We start from the raw sequence: 23,794 nt of genomic DNA, 5'->3' as shown, positions 1-23,794 counted from the left end.
AAATCTTGATAAATTGTCTGAATGTCCAAAATCTTACAAGTTGACAATTTTAATAATTTGAAATTCAGCTGGTAAATATGTCAACCAAAGAAACTGAACTGCCAGCCCCTTGCGCCACTGACATTATGTTCTGTTTTCTTTCAACCAGAAAGAATTGTAATGAGAGAGAGAGAGAGAGAGAGAGAGAGAGAATGTAATTAACCCTTAAACGCCGAGCCTCTATTTACAAAAACATCTCCCGTATGCCGGCGGTGTTCGGTGAGTTAGCGCCGAAGCGGAAAAAAAGTTTTTTTCAAAAAATCACAGCACGCTTAGTTTTCAAGATTAAGAGTTCATTTTTGGCTCCTTTTTTTGTCATTGCCTGAAGTTTAGTATGCAACCATCAGAAATGAAAAAAAATATTATCATATATAAATATTGAAATATATGACAGCGCAAAAAAATTTTTCATATATAATTTTATACAAATCGCTGTGAGCAAAACGGTTAAAGCTAACGGGTTATTTTGTTTTTCTTTGTATTGTACACTAAATTGCGATGATTTTGGTATATAACAAATTGTAAAACAATCAAAGCAGCACAGAGAAAATATTATCACAAAATGATGCATGAATTCGTAATGCGAGGTCGTAAAAAAATTGTTTTTTTTTTTTCAAAAATTCACCATAAATCGAAATATTGTGCTAGAGACTTCCTGTTTGTTGAAAAATGAAGCTACTTGGTTGAATATTACTAGACTGTAAGTGTTTTAGCTTACAACTGCAGTTTTCGACCATTTCGGTCGAGTTAAAGTTGACCGAAAGTCGAATTTTTTCTATTTATCGAGATTTATATGAAAATATTTCAAAACTGATAAAAGCTACAACCATGAGTTATTTTCTGTTGTATTGTACATGAAATTGCTCACATTTTCATATATAAAACTTTATGTAACGACTAATATAAAACAGTGAAAATATTACGACAACATGATGAAAGAATTTCTGAGATGTTCGGCCGAGTTACCGCGCAGACGTAAGGAAAATGTTTTTTTCAGAAATTCACCATAAATCGAAATATTGTGCTAGAGACTTCCAATTTATTGCAAAATCAAGGTAAACGATTGAATATTACTAGAATGTAAGAGTTTTAGCTTACAATTGCGTTTTTTTACCATTTCGGTCGAGTTAAAGTTGACCAAAGGTTGAAATTTTGGCAGTTATCGTGATTTATGTGAAAATATTTCAAAACTGATAAAAGCTACAACCAGAGCTATTTTCTGTTGTATTCTACATGAAATTGCGCACATTTTCATATATAAAAGTTTATGTAACGACTAATGTAAAATGATGCAAACATTACGACAACGTGACGAAAGAATTTCTGAGATGTTCGGCCAAGTTACCGCGCGCAGACGTAAGGAAAAAGTTTTTTTTTTTTTTTTTTTCAGAAATTCACAATAAATCAAAATATTGTGCTAGAGACTTCCAGTTTGTTGCAAAATGAAGGAACATGATTGAATATTACTAGAATGTAAGAGTTTTAGCTTATAATTGCGTGTTTTGACCATTTCGGTCGAGTTAAAGTTGACCGAAGGTTGAAATTTTGGCAGTTATCGTGATTTATATGAAAATATTTCAAAACTGATAAAAGCTACAACAATGAGTTAATTTCTGTTGTATTCTACATGAAATTGCGCACATTTCCATATATAAAACTTTATGTAACGACTAATATAAAACGAAGCAAACATTACGACAACGTGACGAAAGAATTTCTGGCGCTGACGTAAGGAAAAAGTTTTTTTTTAAAATTCACCATAAATCAAAATATTGTGCTAGAGACTTCCAATTGGTTGCAAAGTGAAGGAAAATGATTGAGTATTACTAGAATGTAAGAGTTTTAGCTTACAATTGCGTTTTTTGACCATTTCGGTCGAGTCAAAGTTGACCGAAGGTTGAAATTTTGGCAGTTATCGTGATTTATATGAAAATATTTCCAAACTGATAAAAGCTACAACCATGGGTTGTATTTTGCTGTATTTTACATGAAATTGCGCACATTTTCATATATAAAACTTTATGTAACGACTAATATAAAACGGTGAAAATATTATGACAACGTGATGAAAGAATTTCTGAGATGTTCGGCCGAGTTACCGCGCAGACGTAAGGAAAATGTTTTTTTCAGAAATTCACCATAAATCGAAGTATTGTGCTAAAGACTTCCAATTTATTGCAAAATGAAGGTAAACAGTTGAATATTACTAGAATGTAAGAGTTTTAGCTTACAATTGTGTTTTTTGTCCATTTCGGTTGAGTTAAAGTTGACCGAAGGTTGAAATTTTGGCAGTTATCGTGATTTATGTAAAAATATTTCGAAACTGATAAAAGTTACAACCAGAGCTATTTTCTGTTGTATTCTACATGAAATTGCGCACATTTTCATATATAAAAGTTTATGTAACGACTAATGTAAAACGATGCAAACATTACGACAACGTGATTTAAAGAATTTCTGAGATGTTCGCCGAGTTACATACATGCAGACGTAAGGAAAAAGTTTTTTTTTTTTTTTCAGAAATTCACCATAAATCAAAATATTGTGCTAGAGACTTCCAGTTTGTTGCAAAATGAAGGAACATGATTGAATATTACTAGAATGTAAGAGTTTTATCTTATAATTGCGTTTTTACCATTTCGGTCGAAAGTTAAAGTTGACCGAAGGTTGAAATTTTGGCAGTTATCGTGATTTATATGAAAATATTTCAAAACTGTTAAAAGCTACAACCAATAGTTATTTTCTGTTGTATTCTACATGAAATTGCGCACATTTCCATATATAAAACTTTATGTAACGACTAATATAAAAGCGAAGCAAACATTACGACAACGTGATTTAAAGAATTTCTGGCGCTGACGTAAGGAAAAAGTTTTTTCAAAATTCACCATAAATCGAAATATTGTGCTAGAGACTTCCAATTGGTTGCAAAATGAAGGAAAATGATTGAATATTACTAGAATGTAAGAGTTTTAGCTTACAATTGCGTTTTTTGACCATTTCGGTCGAGTCAAAGTTGACCAAAGGTTGAAATTTTGGCAGTTATCGTGATTTGTATGAAAATATTTCCAAACTGATAAAAGCTACAACCATGGGTTGTATTTTGCTGTATTTTACATGAAATTGCACACGTTTTCATATATAAAACTTTATGTAATGGCTAATATAGAACTGTGCAAAAGTTACGACAAAATGACGAAAGAATTTCTGAAATTTTCGGCCGAGTTACCGCGCGGGCCTAAGAAAAAAGTTTTTTTCAAAAATTCACCATAAATCGAAATATTGTGCTAGAGACTTCCAATTTGTTGTAAAATGAAGGTACATGATTGAATATTATTAGAATGTAAGAGTTTTAGCTTACAATTGCGTTTTTCGACCATTTCGGTCGAGTCAAAGTTGACTGAAGGTTGAAATTTTTTGTAGTCGACGTACGGTACGTCCACTTGGCACCCAACGGACAATTTTAGTCGATGTATGATACGTCCAGTAGGCATTTAAGGGTTAACTGTCACTATTAGTAGCTATAATTAATAGAAGGTACAAATAATGGGGAAGCATTATTGTTAGTAGGTCGAGGACATTGAACTCCAACCCCCTCCCCCTCCGATCTTTTTATTGACAGTGTTTCTTGATGACTCAATGGTAAATTCATTTTTGAGATACATTTCTGGTCCTTTGATTGTAAAAAAAAAAATTTACATCGATAAAGTTCTTGGAAAATTTCTTTTATCTATCCTCAGGAAATTTTTTTATTACTGCTCTCCTATGTTTTGAATACTGGTTTCCTGGTTTGTCTTCAGTAGCTGATTTGTATCTTCGATTATTGGACCAAAACTTGACTTCCATTCAAAATATTTTTATATTCATGGTTTTCATTTCTTGCACTGTTCACTAAGCTTATAGTGCTTGTTGTATGAAATTTTTCATGATTGTGATCCTCCTTGGCATTTATGTTTTCCCAGACAATGCCATCCACTTTGAAGTACTAGATGAGTAGATAATTTTAACACTCTTACCTTTTCTTTTGTGGGTTTCTAGAAATTTTATTCTTGATGTGGCCAAATTGTGGAATGATGGTCCTAATCATGTAGATGAATTGTTGGAACTTTGTAAGTTCAAACTATTTACAAAAACTTTTTTGTTGATTAAGATGACATGAGCCTTACTGCATAGTTTAGCTCATGTATTTTGTTATTTTATTAGTTTTTTTAATGTATTTTATTTTTATTATTTCTCTTTTATAGTTAAGTCTTCAGTTCTTAATTTCTTTCTCATTACTGTGTTGCTTGCTTTCTTGTGGCCCATGGGCCAGAGTATTTTTTTTTTTACAAAGGTTGCAGCTTGGCTTGTAATAATAGTTACAGTATTACAGTAATACAATGTTATTGTGAATGGAAAACTCGGTTCTTACTTCATAATATGGTTGTTTCACAGCAGAAAAATCTGCACTAAAGATAATTAAAATATTCCTCCATAATTAAGGAAATCAGGGTGCAGAAAAAGTCAGTTTTGTAACAGTGTAGACAATATCAGACATTGTTTTTATAACAGACAAATTTGTCATACAGATGCATGTATATTGCCCTCATTCACATTTTTGAATGGCTCAAGGCACACACACAGGCTTTTTCTTTCCAAGTGTATCCATCAGTAGGTACAGTCGGGGAAATGATTTCTTTTACCCCTTGAGGTCACGAGACATTGTAAATGGCAACGCCGCTTTTGTTTATGTAAAGTAGTAATGCTATTAGCTGATTGTTGCAGACTTCTTACCAGTTAACATATATTTACTTATGTTATTTCATAAAAACTAAAGTATGTTGGTAAAAAAGAATGTGTGAACAATCTGCAACGTGAAAAATGGGTTTGTAAGTGTTTTTTCTCAGGATTATATAAAACGCTTTAGAGGAGAGAAATTACGTAGAGTAATATCATCATGCAGTGTCGTCTGGCTCCTGAGACTGACACAGGAGACGGAGGTGGACGGTGAAAGGTTGGAAGAAGATAGAAGTTGTTCCAAGGGTAGGGACGGTGAACTGTCTAATCGAACCATGTGTAGCTTCGTTAACGACTTTGTTTATAAGTCCAATTTCCATTTCATCAATTGATAAGTTACTGCGGAATTTCCATTTCATCAATTGATACTGTCGCTACAAAGCACACACACGTAAATTTATTTTGCTCATCTACTTTCTTAAATGTGGCCAGCATTCTTTTATGATATTAATGAGTGAACAGCCAAGCCATGCCATTGCTCCAGCATTTACATGGAAAATAAATTATATATATATATATATATATATATATATATATATATATATATATATATATATATATATATATATATATATATATAATTTGTATAATCCACTTACAGCTTCACCCAGCGATGTTGACCGCGCGTTTATTGTGAAATATGCACGATATTAGTATACATTAAATGCTCTCTGCTATGCTATTCTTCTTCTACTTCAAACACCTGTGCAGAGGGACCTTAGGTGGATGGATTCCACTTAAACTATCAAGATTGGGTATAGATGAATTACACTCCTCTCAATTAACCCTTTAACGCCGAAGCCCTATTTTCAAAAACGTCTCCCGTATGCCGGCGGCCTCCGAGAGGTAGCGCTGAAAAAAAAAGTTTTTTCAAAAATCACAGCGCTTAGTTTTCAAGATTAAGAGTTCATTTTTGGCTCCTTTTTTCTCATTGCCTGAAGTTTAGTATGCAACCATCAGAAATAAAAAAATATCATTATCATATATAAATTTTGGAACATATGACAGCTAAAAACGTATATAAATGTATACAAATCGCTGTAAGGAAAAAACGTTGAAGCTAATGAGTTAATTTTTTTAGTTGTATTGTACACTAAATTGCGATGATTTTGGTATATAACAGATTGTAAACGATTAAAGCAACACAGAGAAAATATTATCACAAAATGATGCATGAATTCGTAACACGTGGACGTAAAAAAAAGTTTTTTCAAAAATTCATCAAAAATCAAAATATTGTGCTAGAGACTTTCCAATTGTGCCAAAATGAAGGAAATTGATTGAATATTACTAGGCTGTAAGTGTTTTAGCTTACAATTGCATTTTTGAACCATTTCGATCGAGTTAAAGTTGACCGAAGGTTGATTTTTTTCTATTTATCGTTATTTCGATGTAAATATAAAAAAACTGTGAAGAGCTAAAGGAATGATATATTTCTTGTTGTATTCTACATGAAATTGCGCACATTTTGATGTATAACACTTTATGTAACGAATAATATGAAACAGCGAAAAATTACGGCAAGCTGACGCAAGAAATGACAGGATTTTCAGCAGAAACCGCAGCGCATGAGCGAAGGAAAAATTTTTTAAATTCACCAAAAATCTACATATTGGGCTAGAGACTTTCCGTTTGTTGCAAAATGAAGGTAAATGATTGATTGTTACTCGAATGTAATAATTATGGCTTACGGATGCGTTTTTCGATCATTTCGGTCGAGTCAAAGTTGACCGAATGTTAAAATTTTGTCAGTTATCGTGATTTCGACGAAAATATTAAAAAACTGTGAAGAGCTAAAGGAATGACATATTTTTTGTTGTATTCTACATGAAATTGCACACATTTTGATGTATAACACTTTATGTAATGAATAATATGAAACGGCGAAAAAATTACAGCAAGCTGACGCAAGAAATGACAGGATTTTCAGCGGAGTCCGCGCGCGCGGAGCGAAGGAAAAATTTTTTTTTTTTTTCAAAAAATCACCAAAAACCTAAGTAATGTGCTAGAGACTTTCCGTTTGTTGCAAAATGAAGTTAAATGATTGATTCTTACTCGAATGTAATAATTATGGCTTACGGATGCGTTTTTCGATCATTTCGGTCGAATCAAAGTTGACCGAATGTTAAAATTTTGTCAGTTATCGTGATTTTGGCGAAAATATTAAAAAATTGTGAAGAGCTAAAGGAATGACATATTTTTTGTTGTATTCTACATGAAATTGCACACATTTTGATGTATAACACTTTATGTAACGAATAATATGAAAGGGCGAAAAAATTATGGCAAGCTGACGCAAGAAATGACAGGATTTTCAGCAGAGTACGCTGCGGCAGCTGCAGGGAAAATTTTTTTTTTTTTTTTTTTTTTTTTCAAAAATTCACCAAAAATCTAAATAATGTGCTAGAGACTTTCCGTTTGTTGCAAAATGAAGGTAAATGATTTATTGTTACTCGAATGTAATAATTATGGCTTACGGATGCGTTTTTCGATCATTTCGGTCGAATCAAAGTTGACCGAATGTTAAAATTTTGTCAGTTATCGTGATTTCGATGTAAATATTAAAAAACTGTGAAGAGCTAAAGGAATGATATATTTCTTGTTGTATTCTACATGAAATTGCGCACATTTTGATGTATAACACTTTATGTAACGAATAATATGAAACGGCGAAAAAATTACGGCAAGCTGACGTAAGAAATAACAGGATTTTCAGCGGAGTTCGCGCGTGCGTAGCGGAGGAAAATTTTTTTTTCAAAAATTCACCAAAATTCTAAATATTGTGCTAGAGACTTTCCGTTTGTTGCAAAATGAAGGTAAATGATTGATTGTTACTCGAATGTAATAATTATGGCTTACGGATGCGTTTTTCGATCATTTCGGTCGAGTCAAAGTTGACGGAATGTTAAAATTCACTTTGGTTGCTGGGTCCTTCTCCAGCATCCCAGTCTAAAACTCGCCCCACATGCTCACTTCCGACAGGCAGTATGCGCCTTTCACGGTCCTGACGCCTTTGTGACATATCTACAAACGTCCTGTTGCAGCACGAATACGCAAACACTCGCCAAAGTTCTGCAAAACACGCTCTGCGTCAAAATATCGCTCCCGAAGGTCCAACGCTGATGCTATCTGGCGTGAGTAGGAGGGAATTCGCGCATGCGGCGCCTGGGTGATGCTCAAAAACAACACAACACCTGGATCCGTGAACTCCCAGCATCCGCCAAGGCGCGTGATTTGAAATATTCCGCAAACTAGGCCTATAATTATTTTTCCGCGAATATTTAAAAAAAGCATTTTCAGTCGACGTTTGCAACGTCCACACGGCATTCGACAGACAATTTTTGAAGACGTTTAAAACGTCCAACAGGCGTTTAAGGGTTAACAGAATCCAGATCCAAGCTCTTATGATATGAACCTATGAAATCATGGTGGTCACATTCCAATTTTGGTCTGATGGTTGACTGCAGCATCATTGACTGCAGCCTTGGTTCTGAGATGCAAATAATAGCTTTAATAGCAATTATGCTTCAATTACTTGGTGCTGGTCATTGATCCCTTAGAGACACGCCAACATATAAATGACTGATATATATATATATATATATATATATATATATATATATATATATATATATATATATGTATATATTTTCACGTATTTTCATTCCTCCCTTGTAGCCAGCTAGAAATATTTCGAATTTGTGAATGAAAACACTTCTCATTTGACTGGTATACCCGATGTCTTGGTGGGAAGGTAGGTCGGTGCTTATTGTGAACTAAGAAAGAGCGTTCCCTGCTTCACCTGAGCGGAAGCGAGGACAATAGAACCCCTTTTTGGCGACCCCCCCCCATCACGTGTCCAGTAGATGAACCCATCTACTAGTGATATAGGCGAATCCAGGCTTTGAGGTAGCGAGGAACTTAACCTGTAGGTACTTAACCATAAGACCTATTTTTCTCCACCCTCTTTGCTGGCTGTGTGACTTTCGCAGATCTACCGAGGCGTACGATCCGAACAAAAACAACTTGAGGAGCGCGCCCTGGACTCTCACACCGATGCACTCCGCGCCAAACCAGTAACACGTACGGTCGGGCACTTTTCCACCTCTCCTACTGGTGACGACTAATCAAGTTGATTGGCCGAGCCCCTGCATGTTAAGCACAAAACATCTACAGACATCAGGTATGTCAACCGCAATTAGTCAATAAGCGAGCTTCTTTCTCCATGAAATTCTTTTCCCATTTCTTCAAATTTCAATTTTTATTCTCCTAAAACAAAGCCCCTTTGTTAAGCTTACCTACGAACCAATCAGCCCGTGATTTCCCCCCATGACTTGAGTTGAGACTGATCTAATTCAATTCAGTGATCAGTATTAGATTATTCCCTCCATAGTGCATAATTTTCATGTAAGAGAAATTCTTTGGACTAGATTGCTAATCCTGGCATTTTTCCAGGAGTTCTGCCACGCTCTGCTCATTCGAACCACCGCCTTGTGAGTCAAATCCTTAAGGTACTGCAATATCAATACCGCAAGGAGTCCCTGATCGCCGCAGTCTGGAGCATTAATTTGTTCCCTTTCATTGCATACAAGATAGCCAATTTATTCAAGATGAAGTCACCTCATCAGATACAGAGATTTGCTATGCTTACCAGTTGATTTTCCCCATTATCTGTTCTTAATTGCTGTATCATCAGCAGTTAAGATTACCTTCTTGATTATTCTTTTGTAAATAAATTCAGTTAACGTAACTAGATACTCATTCCACACAGCAACCTTCCAATCCCTGATTAACTAATGGCAAAGTCAAGGTAAGTTCTTCAATTATCTTTTCCCTTTGGTTATGGCTTGGTGTTCTCTTTTGGCCCCTCTGGTAGTAAAAATCCAGAAAACCTCCTTGCAGTCTTCCAAAGAGACCCAATTTGTAATATATATATATATATATATATATATATATATATATATATATATATATATGTATATATATATATGTATATGTATATATATATCTATATATATATATATATATATATATATATATATATATATATATATATATATATATATATATATATATATATATGGTTTTTATGGTTTTTCCATATTTAAAAGGATATTTATTTTGTCTTAGCCAAGGACTAAAGACATGAAATTTGTGTGCAACAATGAAAATAGCTACTATAGAATTTTTGGGTATGGTAAACACAGAAGATATGCATTCTATATCCCAGTATCCATGCTATAAAGAATATTAACTAAGTATATAATTTGAAAGTAAAAGAGCATTTAGCAACAGTAAGTGGCTGATAAATCATGATTAAAACCCGTGGCATAATAAAATTGTTAATAGTAAAAACATATGAAAACTTGTCCAAGTGATCTCAGCAGCAGTCAGTGGAAAGGAAACTTCATTCTTAGCCAACCTCTCTTGGCCCTTCTTCTTGGGTAGACATCCTATATTCTTGGCCACAACAAATGAGCTCTAAAAATTGTTATCCGACAACTGCTACAAAGTATGTCTAAAAATAGAATTCCTATTAGGATCGCCGATACATTTTCTGAAATTTTTATTAATTCCAATAGCTGTCCTTGTATTAGTATCATCTCCAAACTCCTGTGTATCTGTTGGGAAGTCAGTATTTCCAATAATTTTATTCATCCTTATTCTCATACAAAATTTTGATTCTTTTCTGATAACGATATACAGAACAGTTGGCTGCTCAAGATAGAACTACTTTTCCTCTGCTGTTTAATTGAATTACACAAATTTGACGGAATTTTCAGCGTAGAATAGATGATATCCAAAGGAAAATAGGTGGCTGTAATCAACCAATCAGAGGCAACCTTACGTCCAGTCATTCATTTGACGTTCTATGTAAATATTTGAACTCTAATACAGTAATACTTTGATCTTACACTATTCGAGTTGCACAAATTCACACACACACGAACTTTTCATTGGAACCTAACTAATGGGCATACGTGATTTTTTCACAGACACACGAAATTCTCGAGAAACCTGCAGAAGTGGGTGTTTAATTTTTGAAGTAATTTAGAAGTTTTCATGCTTTTATGTGTAAAATCTGTATGAAAAATGCATTTCATGCTTTTATGTGTAAAATCTGTATGAAAAATGCATTTCATGCTTTTATGTGTAAAATCTGTATGAAAAATGCATTTCATGTTTTAATGTGTAAAATCTCTATGAAAAATGCATTTCATGCTTTCATGTGTAAAATCTGTATCGAAAATGTATTATTTTTATTTTTGTACATGCATAAATATGATGCAAAGGTAATTTCAGCACATTCAGTTAGTGTTTTTACAAGATGTGATACCCATTTGCAAAGTTACTGAACTTTTCAAAGATGATACCCCTGCAGAAAATGCTTGTTTAATGTTTGAAGTACATTTATAAGTTTTCATGCTTTTAACTGTAAAATCGATATGGAAAATTTATATTTATATTTTTGTACTTAAATATCATACAAGTATTATGTCCATTTGCAAAGTCTTTGTCACAAAGACTTTACATGACCTTGAGATGAGGTTGTTCAGTCGCGCTCATTTGATAAAATGAATTCGTTAATGTAATATCAGAGATGTAACTAAGAGTTGTATAAGTGTCATTCTTTGAAAATTACTCTGTTCACCTCGGAGAAAAGTGCTGGTGCAATCTGTATGTGCATGTAATTACAGCACGTTCAGTTGGTGTACTTTTACAAGACGTGATACCCTTAGTTACTGCATTTTTCAAAGATGATACCCCTGTAGAAAGTGTGTTTAATTTTCAAGTTTTCATGTTTTTAGGTGTAAAATCAGAATGGAAAATTTGTATTCATATATTTGCGCATAAATACGATACAAAAGCAGTACAGTTACTTTATTACAGTATATTCTCTCTCTCTCTCTCTCTCTCTCTCTCTCTCTCTCTCTCTCTCTCTCTCTCTCTCTCTCTCTCTCTCTCTCTCTCTCTCTCTCTCTCTCTCTCTCTCTCTCGTAGTTAGCGCTCAAACATACTTTTACAACTTATTATTTCTCTGTACGTCATTACCTGTACAGTATATAATTTTAAGTTTATCGAATTTTACCTGCACTGTACTACCTTCTACGAATATTATGTACATGTTTTCGATATTTTATGGAATTATAATTTTGTTATGACTGACACATGACGTTTTGCCTAGTGACGCAAAGAAAACGGCTTTTACTCAGACAAAGAAAACGGCATCCCATGAATTAGGGGTAACTGTAGTATACGTACGCACCTACTGTAAATGCGCTATTATGAAACTGTGCAGTACTCAATTTTTATGTCAGCCTTTTACTGTATTCCTTTTTAAAGGGTAATAAGCTAAATTTTAAATAAAATTACACTAACTTTAGTTCATTTAAAAGTTAGCTTAATACTTTGGGAGCATGATTAGGGTCATATTTAGTACTTAAACTCTGGAAATAAACATTTATTAGCATTTTTAAAGACCATGCCAAACTTATGCGAAAATTCACCATGCACGAGGGGCTCCAGAACCTAACCTCGCGTAAGTTCGAGGTATGACTGTATAGCTAATTGTTAAGAAATTGAATAAGAAAACTGCACTTTTATTATAAAGAGCGACAAAATTAACACAATATTTTCATTTGTTGTTGCTACATTACTTATCGTTTCAATGGAAATCAGAACTAGCTTCAAAAGCTTTAGGAGTTAGGGGGAAAATCATTAACAAAGCTATACATGCTTCGACAGTTCATCGTCTCTACCTTACAAGCAACTCCTCCCTCTTCCTGCACCCCGACCCCCCGTCCCTCCACCTCTATTTCCTACGTCAGTCTCAAGAGCCAAACGCAAGTGTATGATGATATTACGTTAGGTAATTTCCCTCTGATACAACGTCTTATATAGTAATAAAAAATCACGTATAATACCATGAAGCACGTTGTAGTTTGTTTGTAAACTTTTTTCTTTGTCAGGTCATTGAATATATACTAACAGGCAAGGAAATGTCTCCACCAATAAGGCTTACCTTTGAGACAGAGATTTCATTCATATTTTCAACAGTTTCTACTACATAAACAAAAGCGGCGTTGCCATTTAGTGTTTCTAGTGATCGCAGGGGGGTAAAAGGAATCATTTCTGTGACTGTACTAACTGCTCTCCTCACTTCATGTAGGCTGTTTAAAAAATAGTGAGCACAAGGGAACAAGATGTGAGCATTTTAAATATAATTGGTTAATGTGTGAGAAGTAATTTTATTAAAATTTAATTTATTTCATCTCAAACCTATTACAGTAGTCTTATTAAACCTAAATCATAATTTAGATGGGGGTTTGAGAAGTTGAGTACACCAGATTTCTAGCAAAGGTCCAGCAGATTTTGAGAGCTTTGAATCAGATACCATAGATCAGGTAATTCTCATGGCTAACTGGTAGTATGGGAAGACCAAGAAAGTGAAAGAATAAGTCCGTATTTGGTAAGAGTCAAAATGAGTAGACATCAAATATCTATTGAAGTATGTGCATTTGACTCATAAGATGTCTTCTCTTGAGGATTGATAATACTCAGATAAAGGGATAATAAGGAAGAGGGATATGTTGTAGGTTGGACTGATAATACTCGGGTAAAGGGATAATAAGGAAGAGGTATATTTGTAGGTTGTAGTTGAGGGTGGGGGGCGGTTGCTAAGAGCCCGAAAAAGTATTCACCCAAACTTATTCCTTTATGCACTACACCTGAGATAAAAGTTGGCAAATATTGTGCCATATCCAAACACTTGCATATAAGATGCCTGAAATTTCAGTATTCCTTAACAGGCTAAGGAAGTTGATATGACTCAGATTTTGTGAACAGTCACTCTTACCTGACTAGTACCATCTCCTGATACAACAGCATATACCCAAAGAGTAACTTTCCTCAGTCAGAAGGATCCAGTATTCTTGGAAATTTGCTTCTTCTCCTCTGTCAGATGATCCAATATTCATGGAAACTTGCTTCTTCTCCAGGCATGTTGAGAGCAGCAGTTTACTCATTGCCCTTAAGGTGCATCATCCTCTCCAGGTGCAGGCATATGGCTCTCACTGAGAAATGTGAATGGTGCATGTATTCTGTATTGTCTGGTAAAATACAAGGCCAGGATAGCAAAAGGAGCAGGGTGCAATCTTGAGTTTTGGCAACAAAGTCCAGAGCTAAAGACAGATCCAGAGACGACCTGTCTCTGGTATATGTAACTGTTTGAAAGGTTCTGTTGCTCATTTACACTTGTCTTGAGAAAGCATATGTTAGAAGAAAAATGTCTTCATTCTCAGTTTCAAAAGGGAAGACTCTTAAGAGATTTGCAGGGCAATCTGAAGAAACTTTGGATGACAAGAGAAAGGTCCCACTTTGGAGTCTGAACTGTCCTTCTAGTTATCTTTTCAAAATGAAGAAGCAGTCACTTCAGTACCTTGAAGCTATGGTACTTATGAAAGGGCAGGTCTGCATTCCTTGATTGTAGAAACTAACTGCTTTTGATGATATAGATACAGGTCTGTAATCATGGGAATAGAAACATTAATTGGAGTGATACCTTTTACTGCAGTAATTACAGACTCTTCCCCACCTTGTCTTATACAGGTTGATGGTCAACATTTGGCAGTGCCTTTAGAAAAGCATTGACTTCTGAGAACTTGCTCAATAACTTTCATTGAGAAGTCAAAACATATCGGGTATGTTCTGGAAGTTAAGGAAGTTTGGTTGCTTGAAGAATTTCGTTGGGCTGTCCATGAGCAATCAGAGATTTGAAACTACCCTGGTGACCATATTTGATTTAATTGGCATCATGCTCATGCATCTGGAGGTTCTTTATTTGGTTATAACTTGCCTCAATAGGCTGAATAGAGGGAAGGCATAAGTATCCAGGTCATCCCTGTAATGCAGGAGTTATGTCCTGTTTCCAGGTTTCTGGGTCCATCTGAGCTGAACATTAAATTGGTAGCTTGTGGTTCAAGTGTCTAGCAAAAAGAGATCCACTTACAGGCTGTCCCATGGTCTCGTAGGTGCCTTGCAGATTTATGGACCCAGAGACCATTCCAGCAGCATGACCTGACTCCTCCTGCTGAAACTGTTTGGTGTGATGCTCCTTGTTCTGACACAAATCTTGGTACTATCCTGATGTCATTGGCCTCAGCTTTATTTCAAGATCTAATACCAGTATGTGAAAATCAGTAAATGATGCTTGGCAACATTTGTGAAGCTAGATGAGTCTAATTAAAATAAAAGAGGTCAGAATGATGTACAGTAATACCCCGAACTTGCATGGTTCGAGTTGCGCGAATTCAGAGACACGCGAACATTTGCGAATACTGAGAAATCCTGCAAAAGTGTTTGTTTAATTTTTTATGTAATAAGTTTTCAAGCTTTTATGTGTAAATTAGATAACATTATTTATAAAAGTAATAATCTCTCTCTCTCTCTCTCTCTCTCTCTCTCTCTCTCTCTCTCTCTCTCTTACTGAGATGAGAGAATTTTTATGGTACAGGTTGACCATCACTAATCCGGCATCGTTGGGACCTAGAGGGTGCCGTATTAGCCATTTATTAGGCTAGAGTACACGAAACACAGTAGCTAAGCACCTCATCCTAGAATTAAAATATCCCATAAATCAGTACAAGTTTGTTAATAAAGAAAAGACAATTATCAAATACAGGTAGTGCTCGAGTTACGATAATTCGACTTGCGATATTTCGAGTTTACGATGGGGTTAGCAATTAACACCGATACGAAAATAGTTAGGAAATATTTTTAGATTTCGCGCAGGTGCAGGCAGCAAGAGAGACCAACTTCTTTTCCTCCATCTCTTTATTCCATCTGCTAGTTAAAAAAGTAAAAGAGAATGATAAAAGTATTGTTAGTAACGTTATACTCTTGCGTAAATGTGTACAGCCATAAACAACCGAACGGGAAACTGTTGTTTTGCTAATAATCGTATCGGATAACAACTGTTGTGCTTGTATTTCAACCATTGTACGGTAATACACAATTACTGTAGTTATGTTACAAATGATGTTAAGGACTGAAATATTTTTTACACTATACCCTTGTTTGCTTTGGAGAAAAGATCAGCAGGGAAATATACTGCTACAGTAACTTTTAAGTTGCAAGTTGTAGCTGAAGCTGAGAAAACAATATTCAAGCTGCTAATGACTATAAATTATCGTACATCGGCAACATGGATGAAACTCGACTGTAAATAAAACTGGAGAGAATGTATTTTAATCAAAACTACTGGGCATGAAAGAATACAAATTACTACTGTTTTCACGCCGATAAAAGATAAATATGTAAAGCTCATATTATGATGAAATCAAGAGAAAATAGCGAACGGAATCTTGATTTTTTTTTTCTCAAAAAAAAAAAAAAAACATGCCCCCAAAGCGGCCAGCCACAATTCCCGCAAACGTCATATATTAACGAAAAATAGCTAAATTAATTTCACAACGAGACCTATTTAAGTTATATTTCGACTTAAAAACGCTTCGTATAACGAAAAATATCCTTGACCCAAATAAATAAACTATCCATATTTATTTACGCTAACTAGAAGCACGAAAAGCGCTTTGAACTTGATTAAATGCGGTGATATCAATTCCCAAAACAAAACATTGATTGCAATTTATAATACAAAAGCAATATGAGAATATACGCAATTGGAAACAATGTAGTAAAGCATAACTTTTTAAAAGATCCATGAAAAAGATGCACATTCGTTATGTTGATGTTTGTATAATACTGTTAATATGTGAATAGAGTTCAGTATAATGTAGGCTAGGCTACCAGTTTGTTGATGCAGCACACTGCGCCACCAAATCGAAGCAGCCAGCGAGCGAGTTAGCGCAGCGACCCGGGAAATTTGAAAATTAGTGCGGAAACATTAGAAATTACTCTAGCCGAAATTTGTGCCGGATTACTGATTGTTCCGGACTGCTGATTGCCAGATTAGTGATGGTCAACCTGTACATGTACAGGCAGTCTCCGGTTATTGCGACCGGTTTTACAGCGCTTGTCTAGTGATGAAAATCTGCAATTTTTGGCGCTGAAACCCCCCAATTTCTGCTCATTGGCATCGATAATTGGGTATTAGCACTGATACATACCTAACAGAGGCGACGATAACCGAAAATCAGCTATTTTCGGTGCCGATAAGCCCCGAAAATCACTAGTTTTCGGTGATCATCACACCGTCAGAACAGACCCCCTGCCTGTAACCGGGGAGTGCTTGTATATGTTTATTTGTTTTGTATTATAAATAATTTTTTTTACCTAATAATGAGTACCATTTTCAAATATTAATAAGATTAAGATTAAATAATAATAATAATAATAATAATATAACTGTAATTACAAAATTTGTATGTGATACGTATTTTAAACAAACAAATATCTTTCCCTCATCTTTTTTAAGAAGCTCGAAGGCAAAGCTGTCAGACATGCCAATTCAACATGACAAGAAGGGGTCTCTCTCTCTCTCTCTCTCTCTCTCTCTCTCTCTCTCTCTCTCTCTCTCTCTCTCTCTCTCTCTCCGTAATAATTCATAAAAAATTTCACTTAAGTAAGGACAACTGTTATCTCTCTCTCTCTCTCTCTCTCTCTCTCTCTCTTGTTCATAGTTAGCGCAACCTACGTATTACTTTTTCTCTGTATATCTTTAACTGTACAGTAGATAATTTTAAATTGATCTAATTTTACCTGTACTGTCTACAAACTGTAAATGCGCCATTGTAAAACAGAGAATTTCAGAACAAAGAGAACGAGACAGAATAAAGAAGTTTTTAAAAACGAGGTTGAGAAGACTTCTAAAAATAGATCGGTGGAATGGGGAGAGAGAGAAATAGTATACTAATCTTCACACTCGCCTTATTTTTGTCAACCATTTATTTCTATTTTCAGTGGTAATGTATTAAGCTAACTTTTAAATGGAATTACAGTAACTTTAATTTCATTTAAAAGTTTAGCTTAATAATTTGGGAGCATGGTTAGGGGCATATTTAGTGTTTAAACTTTAGAAATAAGCATTTATTAGCATTTTTAGAGGCCATTCCAAACTTATGGAAAAATTCGCCTTGCGTGAGGGGTTCTGGAACCTAACCTCGCGTAAGTTCAGGTTATGACTGTATTTCTTTCTGAGGCTCAAACTTGAGATGCAAAGTTAAATATACCTTAGTTTAACCAGACCACTGAGCTGAGCAACAGCTCTCCTAAGGCTGGCCCGAAGGATTAGGCTTATTTTACGTGGCTATGAACCAGTTGGTTACCTAGCAACGGGACCTACAGCTTATTGTGGAATCCGAACCACATTATAGCGAGAAATTAATTTCTGTCACCAGAAATAAATTCCTCTAATTCTTCATTGGCCAGCCGGAGAATCGAACGCAGGTCTAGCAGAGTGCTAGTCAAGTAAGATATCGACCCATCCAATAAGGAACTACTTGAGATGCAGATACATCCTTGCCAAGGTTCTTGGAAAGAAGATAAGTTATAATTTTGCTGGTGTTTTTAAGTTTTTTGCAGGAGCTAGACCCTGGCAATATATTCAAGTTTTAATACATAAGCCAAAATACCATGGTTTTGTTAGGGTAGAGCTTTAGCTCTTGTTTTTCACTTTGTTGCGTAATACATTTTCTTCTAGGTTCTTTATTACCTTTTTACCATCTGTATGTTATTCTGTTACATACTGTCTAGTGTCAATGACCCAGGCAATCATGAAGCCAGGTAACCCCCAGTTAGTTAGTTGCCACCACCACCAGATGACATAGATACTCGATCTAGTTCCTCTGATTCCATGGTATAGACAACAGGCATGACGTTGTTTGTTATGATACTTTCATCATTTCATCCTATTGATGGAAGAAAGCTTGGGGGCCTTTTGTTTTACACTACTAAAGGTTCTTTACAACATTCTTTCTATCCCAGCTGCATTTATTTCTGCCTTCTGCTTTAATGCAGTCTTTAAATTTCATCTTGTTGGTCTCTCTGACTTTAAATTGTATCTTGCTTTGATTGTCAACAAATCCTTTGGGTGAGATCTGTGAAAGTCTATCAATATGATTCACTGGTCCTAAACAAATCTCTAATAATATAATAATAGTAATTTATGGTGATGGTGATGAGATTGTAACACAGTCCAACCTCTTTAACCTGGCTCCCTTGGGACTAGGCCATAACTGGACCACAGAAAATCCTGAACGACAGAAATCACCCCTAAAACCCCCTATGTAAACAAAGTCTTGTCAGCTCATTGGACATAAATATTGCTGTGTTATCAAAAGAAGAACAAAGCTTATGAATAATCGCTGTCATTCGTTAGGTTTATTTCCTTATGAGAATTCTGCCTTGCTCCAATAGTATCTCCCTGGAAATACTTACACCTTCAGTTCATCGGAGTTTAAACCACTTTAAATGCGCACTGTCTTATTCTGATCTCCAGGCACCTTTTGATGTTTTCTAGCACTTCAGACATTTTGGGCTTTTGTTTTCAGCGAAAATCTAAAAATTTGAGAGAGCATTTGCTAGGCTTATTTATTCATTAAAAGCTAACTCGGGTTACAGTAATATGCATTATCAGTGGTATCTACCGAAACCAAGGCAGGCATAGAAAGCTTGACATAGTTTAATCTACTGAAAATACATCTCGCACCATACACGATGTATATGATGAAATATTTTTGGACAAGATTTTAATGATCGCATGATACACGAGATTGGAAGACACACGAGTACATATGCAAATTACAGTAGTACCTTGGACTTTGAACTTAATCTGTTCCAGAAGGCTAGTTGAAATGCGATTTGTTTGAAATATAAAACAAATTTCCCCATAAGAAATAAAAGGAATCAAGGTAATTTGTTCCAACCCACAAGAAAAGTCCTGCCTTATAAAATTTTTTCTTAATGTGTACAAAAGTTAAATTAAGAGTGTGGGGTAATAAAACAGTACGTTATAAGAAGTAAAATTTTTTAAAAGTTTTTCCGTGTATGAGCTAAAAATTCTATTTACAAACCGTTTGGTGAAAATTACATGCAGCCTCCTGGGACTGAGGGAGGAGAGACGGGATCCCCTTGAAGAAACCGAAGTGGTTGCAGAAGGCAAAGGTTAACAAAATCAGTTTTATTCACAGTTTGCAAGGATAAAGGAATCGATAGTGTGTGTGTGTGTGTGTGTGTGTGTGTGTCTGATTGTGTGCGTGTGTGTTAGAGAGAGAGAGAGAGAGAGAGAGAGAGAGAGAGAGAGAGAGAGAGAGAGAGAGAGAGAGAGAGAGAGAGAGTACTCAGTGTCCAGTAGATGTGAAAACAATCCCTCATGTGTGTATGACTGTCGACTGTTTACACTTGGATCGTGAGTGTAAAAAGGAGATTAATTATGCCATAACACATCAACTTATTGTTGGCAAACAGCAGAATTTAAAATTAAAATCCAATAAACATGAGAATTTTGCAAACAAATAAATAAAATGTAAAGAATGCAAGTAAGAAAAGGAAAGAGAGATCAAATAACAAACAAACCAAGGTGTGCAGAAGTCGGTGTGTTTATCATGTGGAGAGGAGTTACTTGTACAGTGCTGAAAACTCCTAAAAAGCAAGTGTCACTTGATAGGTATTTTACCATAACATAAAGAATTCTAGCTTATCAAGTGTAAGTGAAAGAAACTGGTGAAATGTAGTGAAAGAGAAAAATCATCCGATCCCAGCGGGGAAGTCAGTGGGAAGCGGACCCCTGCCTCCCACCCAATAACCCACAACCATTCCCTCCCTCTCCTCTCTATCTTCTCCCTCAGCCCAGTCCCGAACACTCGCTCAAATAAGACTCTTTTGATTTTTTATTGATACGCTATTGCCTTTGATTGTTTTTATATTGTATCATTATGTTAAGATTATTTTGAAATTCCCTTTTTATTTTTTTAATGTGAATTGTTACTGCTTTTACATACATGCAGTAATGTTTTTCTTGTTTCTTCTCCTTCTCTCCTCAACAATATAAATGCTCCCTCCCTCTATCTCAAGTCAGCGACACGCTGTGACATATGATTTTGTTCATCTTTTATATTAAATTTTGTGAAATGCTTTATTCTTTTATTTACTTTGTTGAATATGGTCATCATGAGACTATAATTTTAACGAAAAAAAATCAATATAGTTTTTCTTGTGGGATGCAGTTGGCCATCGAGTACAAGTATAAACAAAACAGTTGGTCAGGTCGAAATATGAGTATTTGTTCGACAAAGGACACAAAATTTCAAAAATAAGAAACATTTGACAAACGGGGTACTAATGTACGGTTCTTTTGTATGCCGTATATTTTTTAGTTTCTCACAATATTTTCATTGGAAATTGACTGTGCTTTTGTATTTATGGAGCAAGCTTCAGTCCTGAAATCCCAAAAAATCCAAAAAGTGAACATGTGGTGCCCCCCTCATAGCCGCTCAAGAACTAATGGCGGCTGATTCAAAAACATCCCGGACCGCTGAATGCTAGATTTTCAAGGTCAGACTGTACTTTATGCAGGGAAAACTGTTTAATGTGAATTGCCAAATTTGGGTTGATAGTGGTTGACAAGTATGTGACACTACCACTGAGAGAAATATTTTCAGAATCACCATTTTCAGTCCATATTTACAAAGCTGTAATTTTTATAGGCAAGATAATTTCTTCCTTTTATGAGAACAAATCCTATTGGTTAAGCCAGTAGAGTTTAGATTTATATTTTATTGATTTCCTTAAATCATCAGTGCATGATTGCTGGTTAAAATATTGAGAGTGAGAATGTAATTAACTGTTAACTTATCATCTTCAGAATGTGACCTCTGGTTACACAAGTATACATGTTAAATTTTCGCGATGTTGGAATTATCCTGTTACCATTTAGATCTTTTCTGGACGAGGTCCTGTGCATTAAAGGTTTTAATATGTCATCCTATCCTTGTATTGCTGTGCCATTAATATTTTTTTGTTTGCCTTGAATTTCTAAAAAGATTTCTGGTTTTATACTTGTTTATGTTTGTATTTTACAGCACTTGAGATGCCCAGTTTGTGGGAGCAGGTCTGTAGATATCAAGGCCTTAATGCTTCACAAGTCATTTCATCCCAGGAGGAGAAATTAGTCGAACAGTTTACCACAGACTATACACCATCATGTCTTAATGAGCAGGTATTGTGTATTTTTGCTGTCGTTTTTTTTTTACTTTGAATCTTTAGGCATACAGTTTGCTTGCAATAGGTATAAGGGAAAATGGATGAATATTAGTATAAGCTACTTTTACACCATTGCAACACTGTCACGTGCTTTAGTAATGTATAACCTATCATGTTATAATATGGTATCAACATATGCTTACTTTTTAAGGTTTCCTTATCCAAATTCCAGGTGCATCCAGGGTTTTGTGTTAACCATAGGTAGGATTAACACAAAACAGCTTAAAAAAACAAGACAAACAGTACTTAAAGGATTATTAAGTTTAGTAGTATAATAAATACTGTGGAACCTCAGTATTCAGAATTAATCCATTCCAGAATGGATTAAGTCCAAATGCCGATCTGTCTGAGTACAGTACTGAACTAATTTTTCCCATGGGGAATGATGTAAATTGGATTAATCCATTCATGACCCCCAATAATACAAAAAATAAAAGCATTGTAACTCGAATTTGACTAGTCTAGCATGCAAAAATCGTACAAAAAACATAAACAAAATAGATAGATGAAATAAATGAAGATTTATTGTCATTTACCTCTACTTAGTGAGTAGGTGTTATGTGGGACATGGTGGGGATGGGGAAGAGGAGGACAGGTTACTAAAACTAGGAGCCCCCTTCTACAAAAACAGTAGGCATCTCTGGTTCTGAGGTTGTTTCTCTTTCTACTGGTTTCTTCTTGAGCCTTTCTGTGTTCCTGCCTCACTAAAAACCTGTCACTAATTTTCGGTTTTGTCTGTATTTTAAAATGATTTTAAAGTGGGAGACAGCATTTTTATTCAGTAGGTTTATAACATGGTTCGCAACAGCGTTGTTAGGGTGATAATTTTTTATGAAACTGCTCTTCCCCTTATTTTGCACACATTTCTTTGTAATGAACTGGGGACATCCTCCCTTCTCTCCTCCTGAATTCCTCACCTGTTGTCTGTTGCAGTTCTTTGAAGATACTGAAGTTCTTTGGTGAGCTGTTTTGTATTCCTCGATTAATCCCCCTACATCATCCTTAGTGACCTCCAAGACCTTGGACTTGCCCAGACACACACTATCCTTCACAGCAGGCTCAGCCTCAAAGTCTTCAAAGTCCTTTTTGGTAACAGCATGTGGCCACGGTTTCCTCCAGGCAGAACTCAAGGTCCAGTAAGAGACATCGATACAGCCTTTGCCTTTGAGGTTTATGCAGTGGGAGATGTTGGAGTGGCTCTTCCAGAAGTCTCTTAATGTCAGCTCTGTATCAGTAGTCACTTCAAAGCACCTCTGGACTTGTTCTTTGGTGTAGAGTTTCTTGCAATTAAAGATGACCTGCTGGTTCATGGGCTGCATGAGAGGAGTCATGTTAGAGGGTAAGAACTTTATGGTTATGGAATTGGAATCTACTAGCAGCTCAGCCTTCAAGCCTGGAGAATGAGCAGGAGCATTGTCCAGCATAAGGAGGCCTTCAGAGTTAGTTATTTTTCCTGGTTTTTTCCTCAAGTTTTATCTTGACACAGGGCCAACCACTTCTTTCACCCACTCAACAAAATTGTTAGTTTTACTGTTAGCCCTCCTCATCACAATGTATGCCAATTCTCGTAAATTTCACAAATCACCCATGACTGGCTTTGAACACTTGAATACTACCTATCTCAGGCCTTATTCTAGGATTCGTCTTCAAGAGTTCTATTCGCAGTTTTCCTTGGTTCAGGTTATGATCCAGTAGCAGTTAATTAACTTGACCATCACTCTGTTGCAGTGCAGTCAACCACTTCAGCCAAGGCTTGAAG

At 35.4% G+C, this 23,794-nt stretch overlaps 1 protein-coding gene across 1 annotated transcript in view; it reads left to right on the top strand.

Annotated features, from left to right (window-relative positions):
• Positions 1 to 23,794, top strand: part of LOC136843979 (stalled ribosome sensor GCN1) — a 194,685-nt gene that overhangs the window by 65,680 nt on the left and 105,211 nt on the right. Inside the window, exon 13 of the mRNA XM_067112996.1 lies at positions 21,855 to 21,991. Coding sequence (XP_066969097.1) covers positions 21,855 to 21,991 — 137 coding nt within the window. The remainder of the gene's footprint in view (positions 1 to 21,854; positions 21,992 to 23,794) is intronic.

This window comes from Macrobrachium rosenbergii, chromosome 12 (genome assembly GCF_040412425.1).
Source record: "Macrobrachium rosenbergii isolate ZJJX-2024 chromosome 12, ASM4041242v1, whole genome shotgun sequence".
NCBI lineage: Eukaryota > Metazoa > Arthropoda > Malacostraca > Decapoda > Palaemonidae > Macrobrachium > Macrobrachium rosenbergii.
Note: the sequence above shows the minus strand (reverse complement) of the source record. Positions and strands in the feature narration are given on the sequence as shown.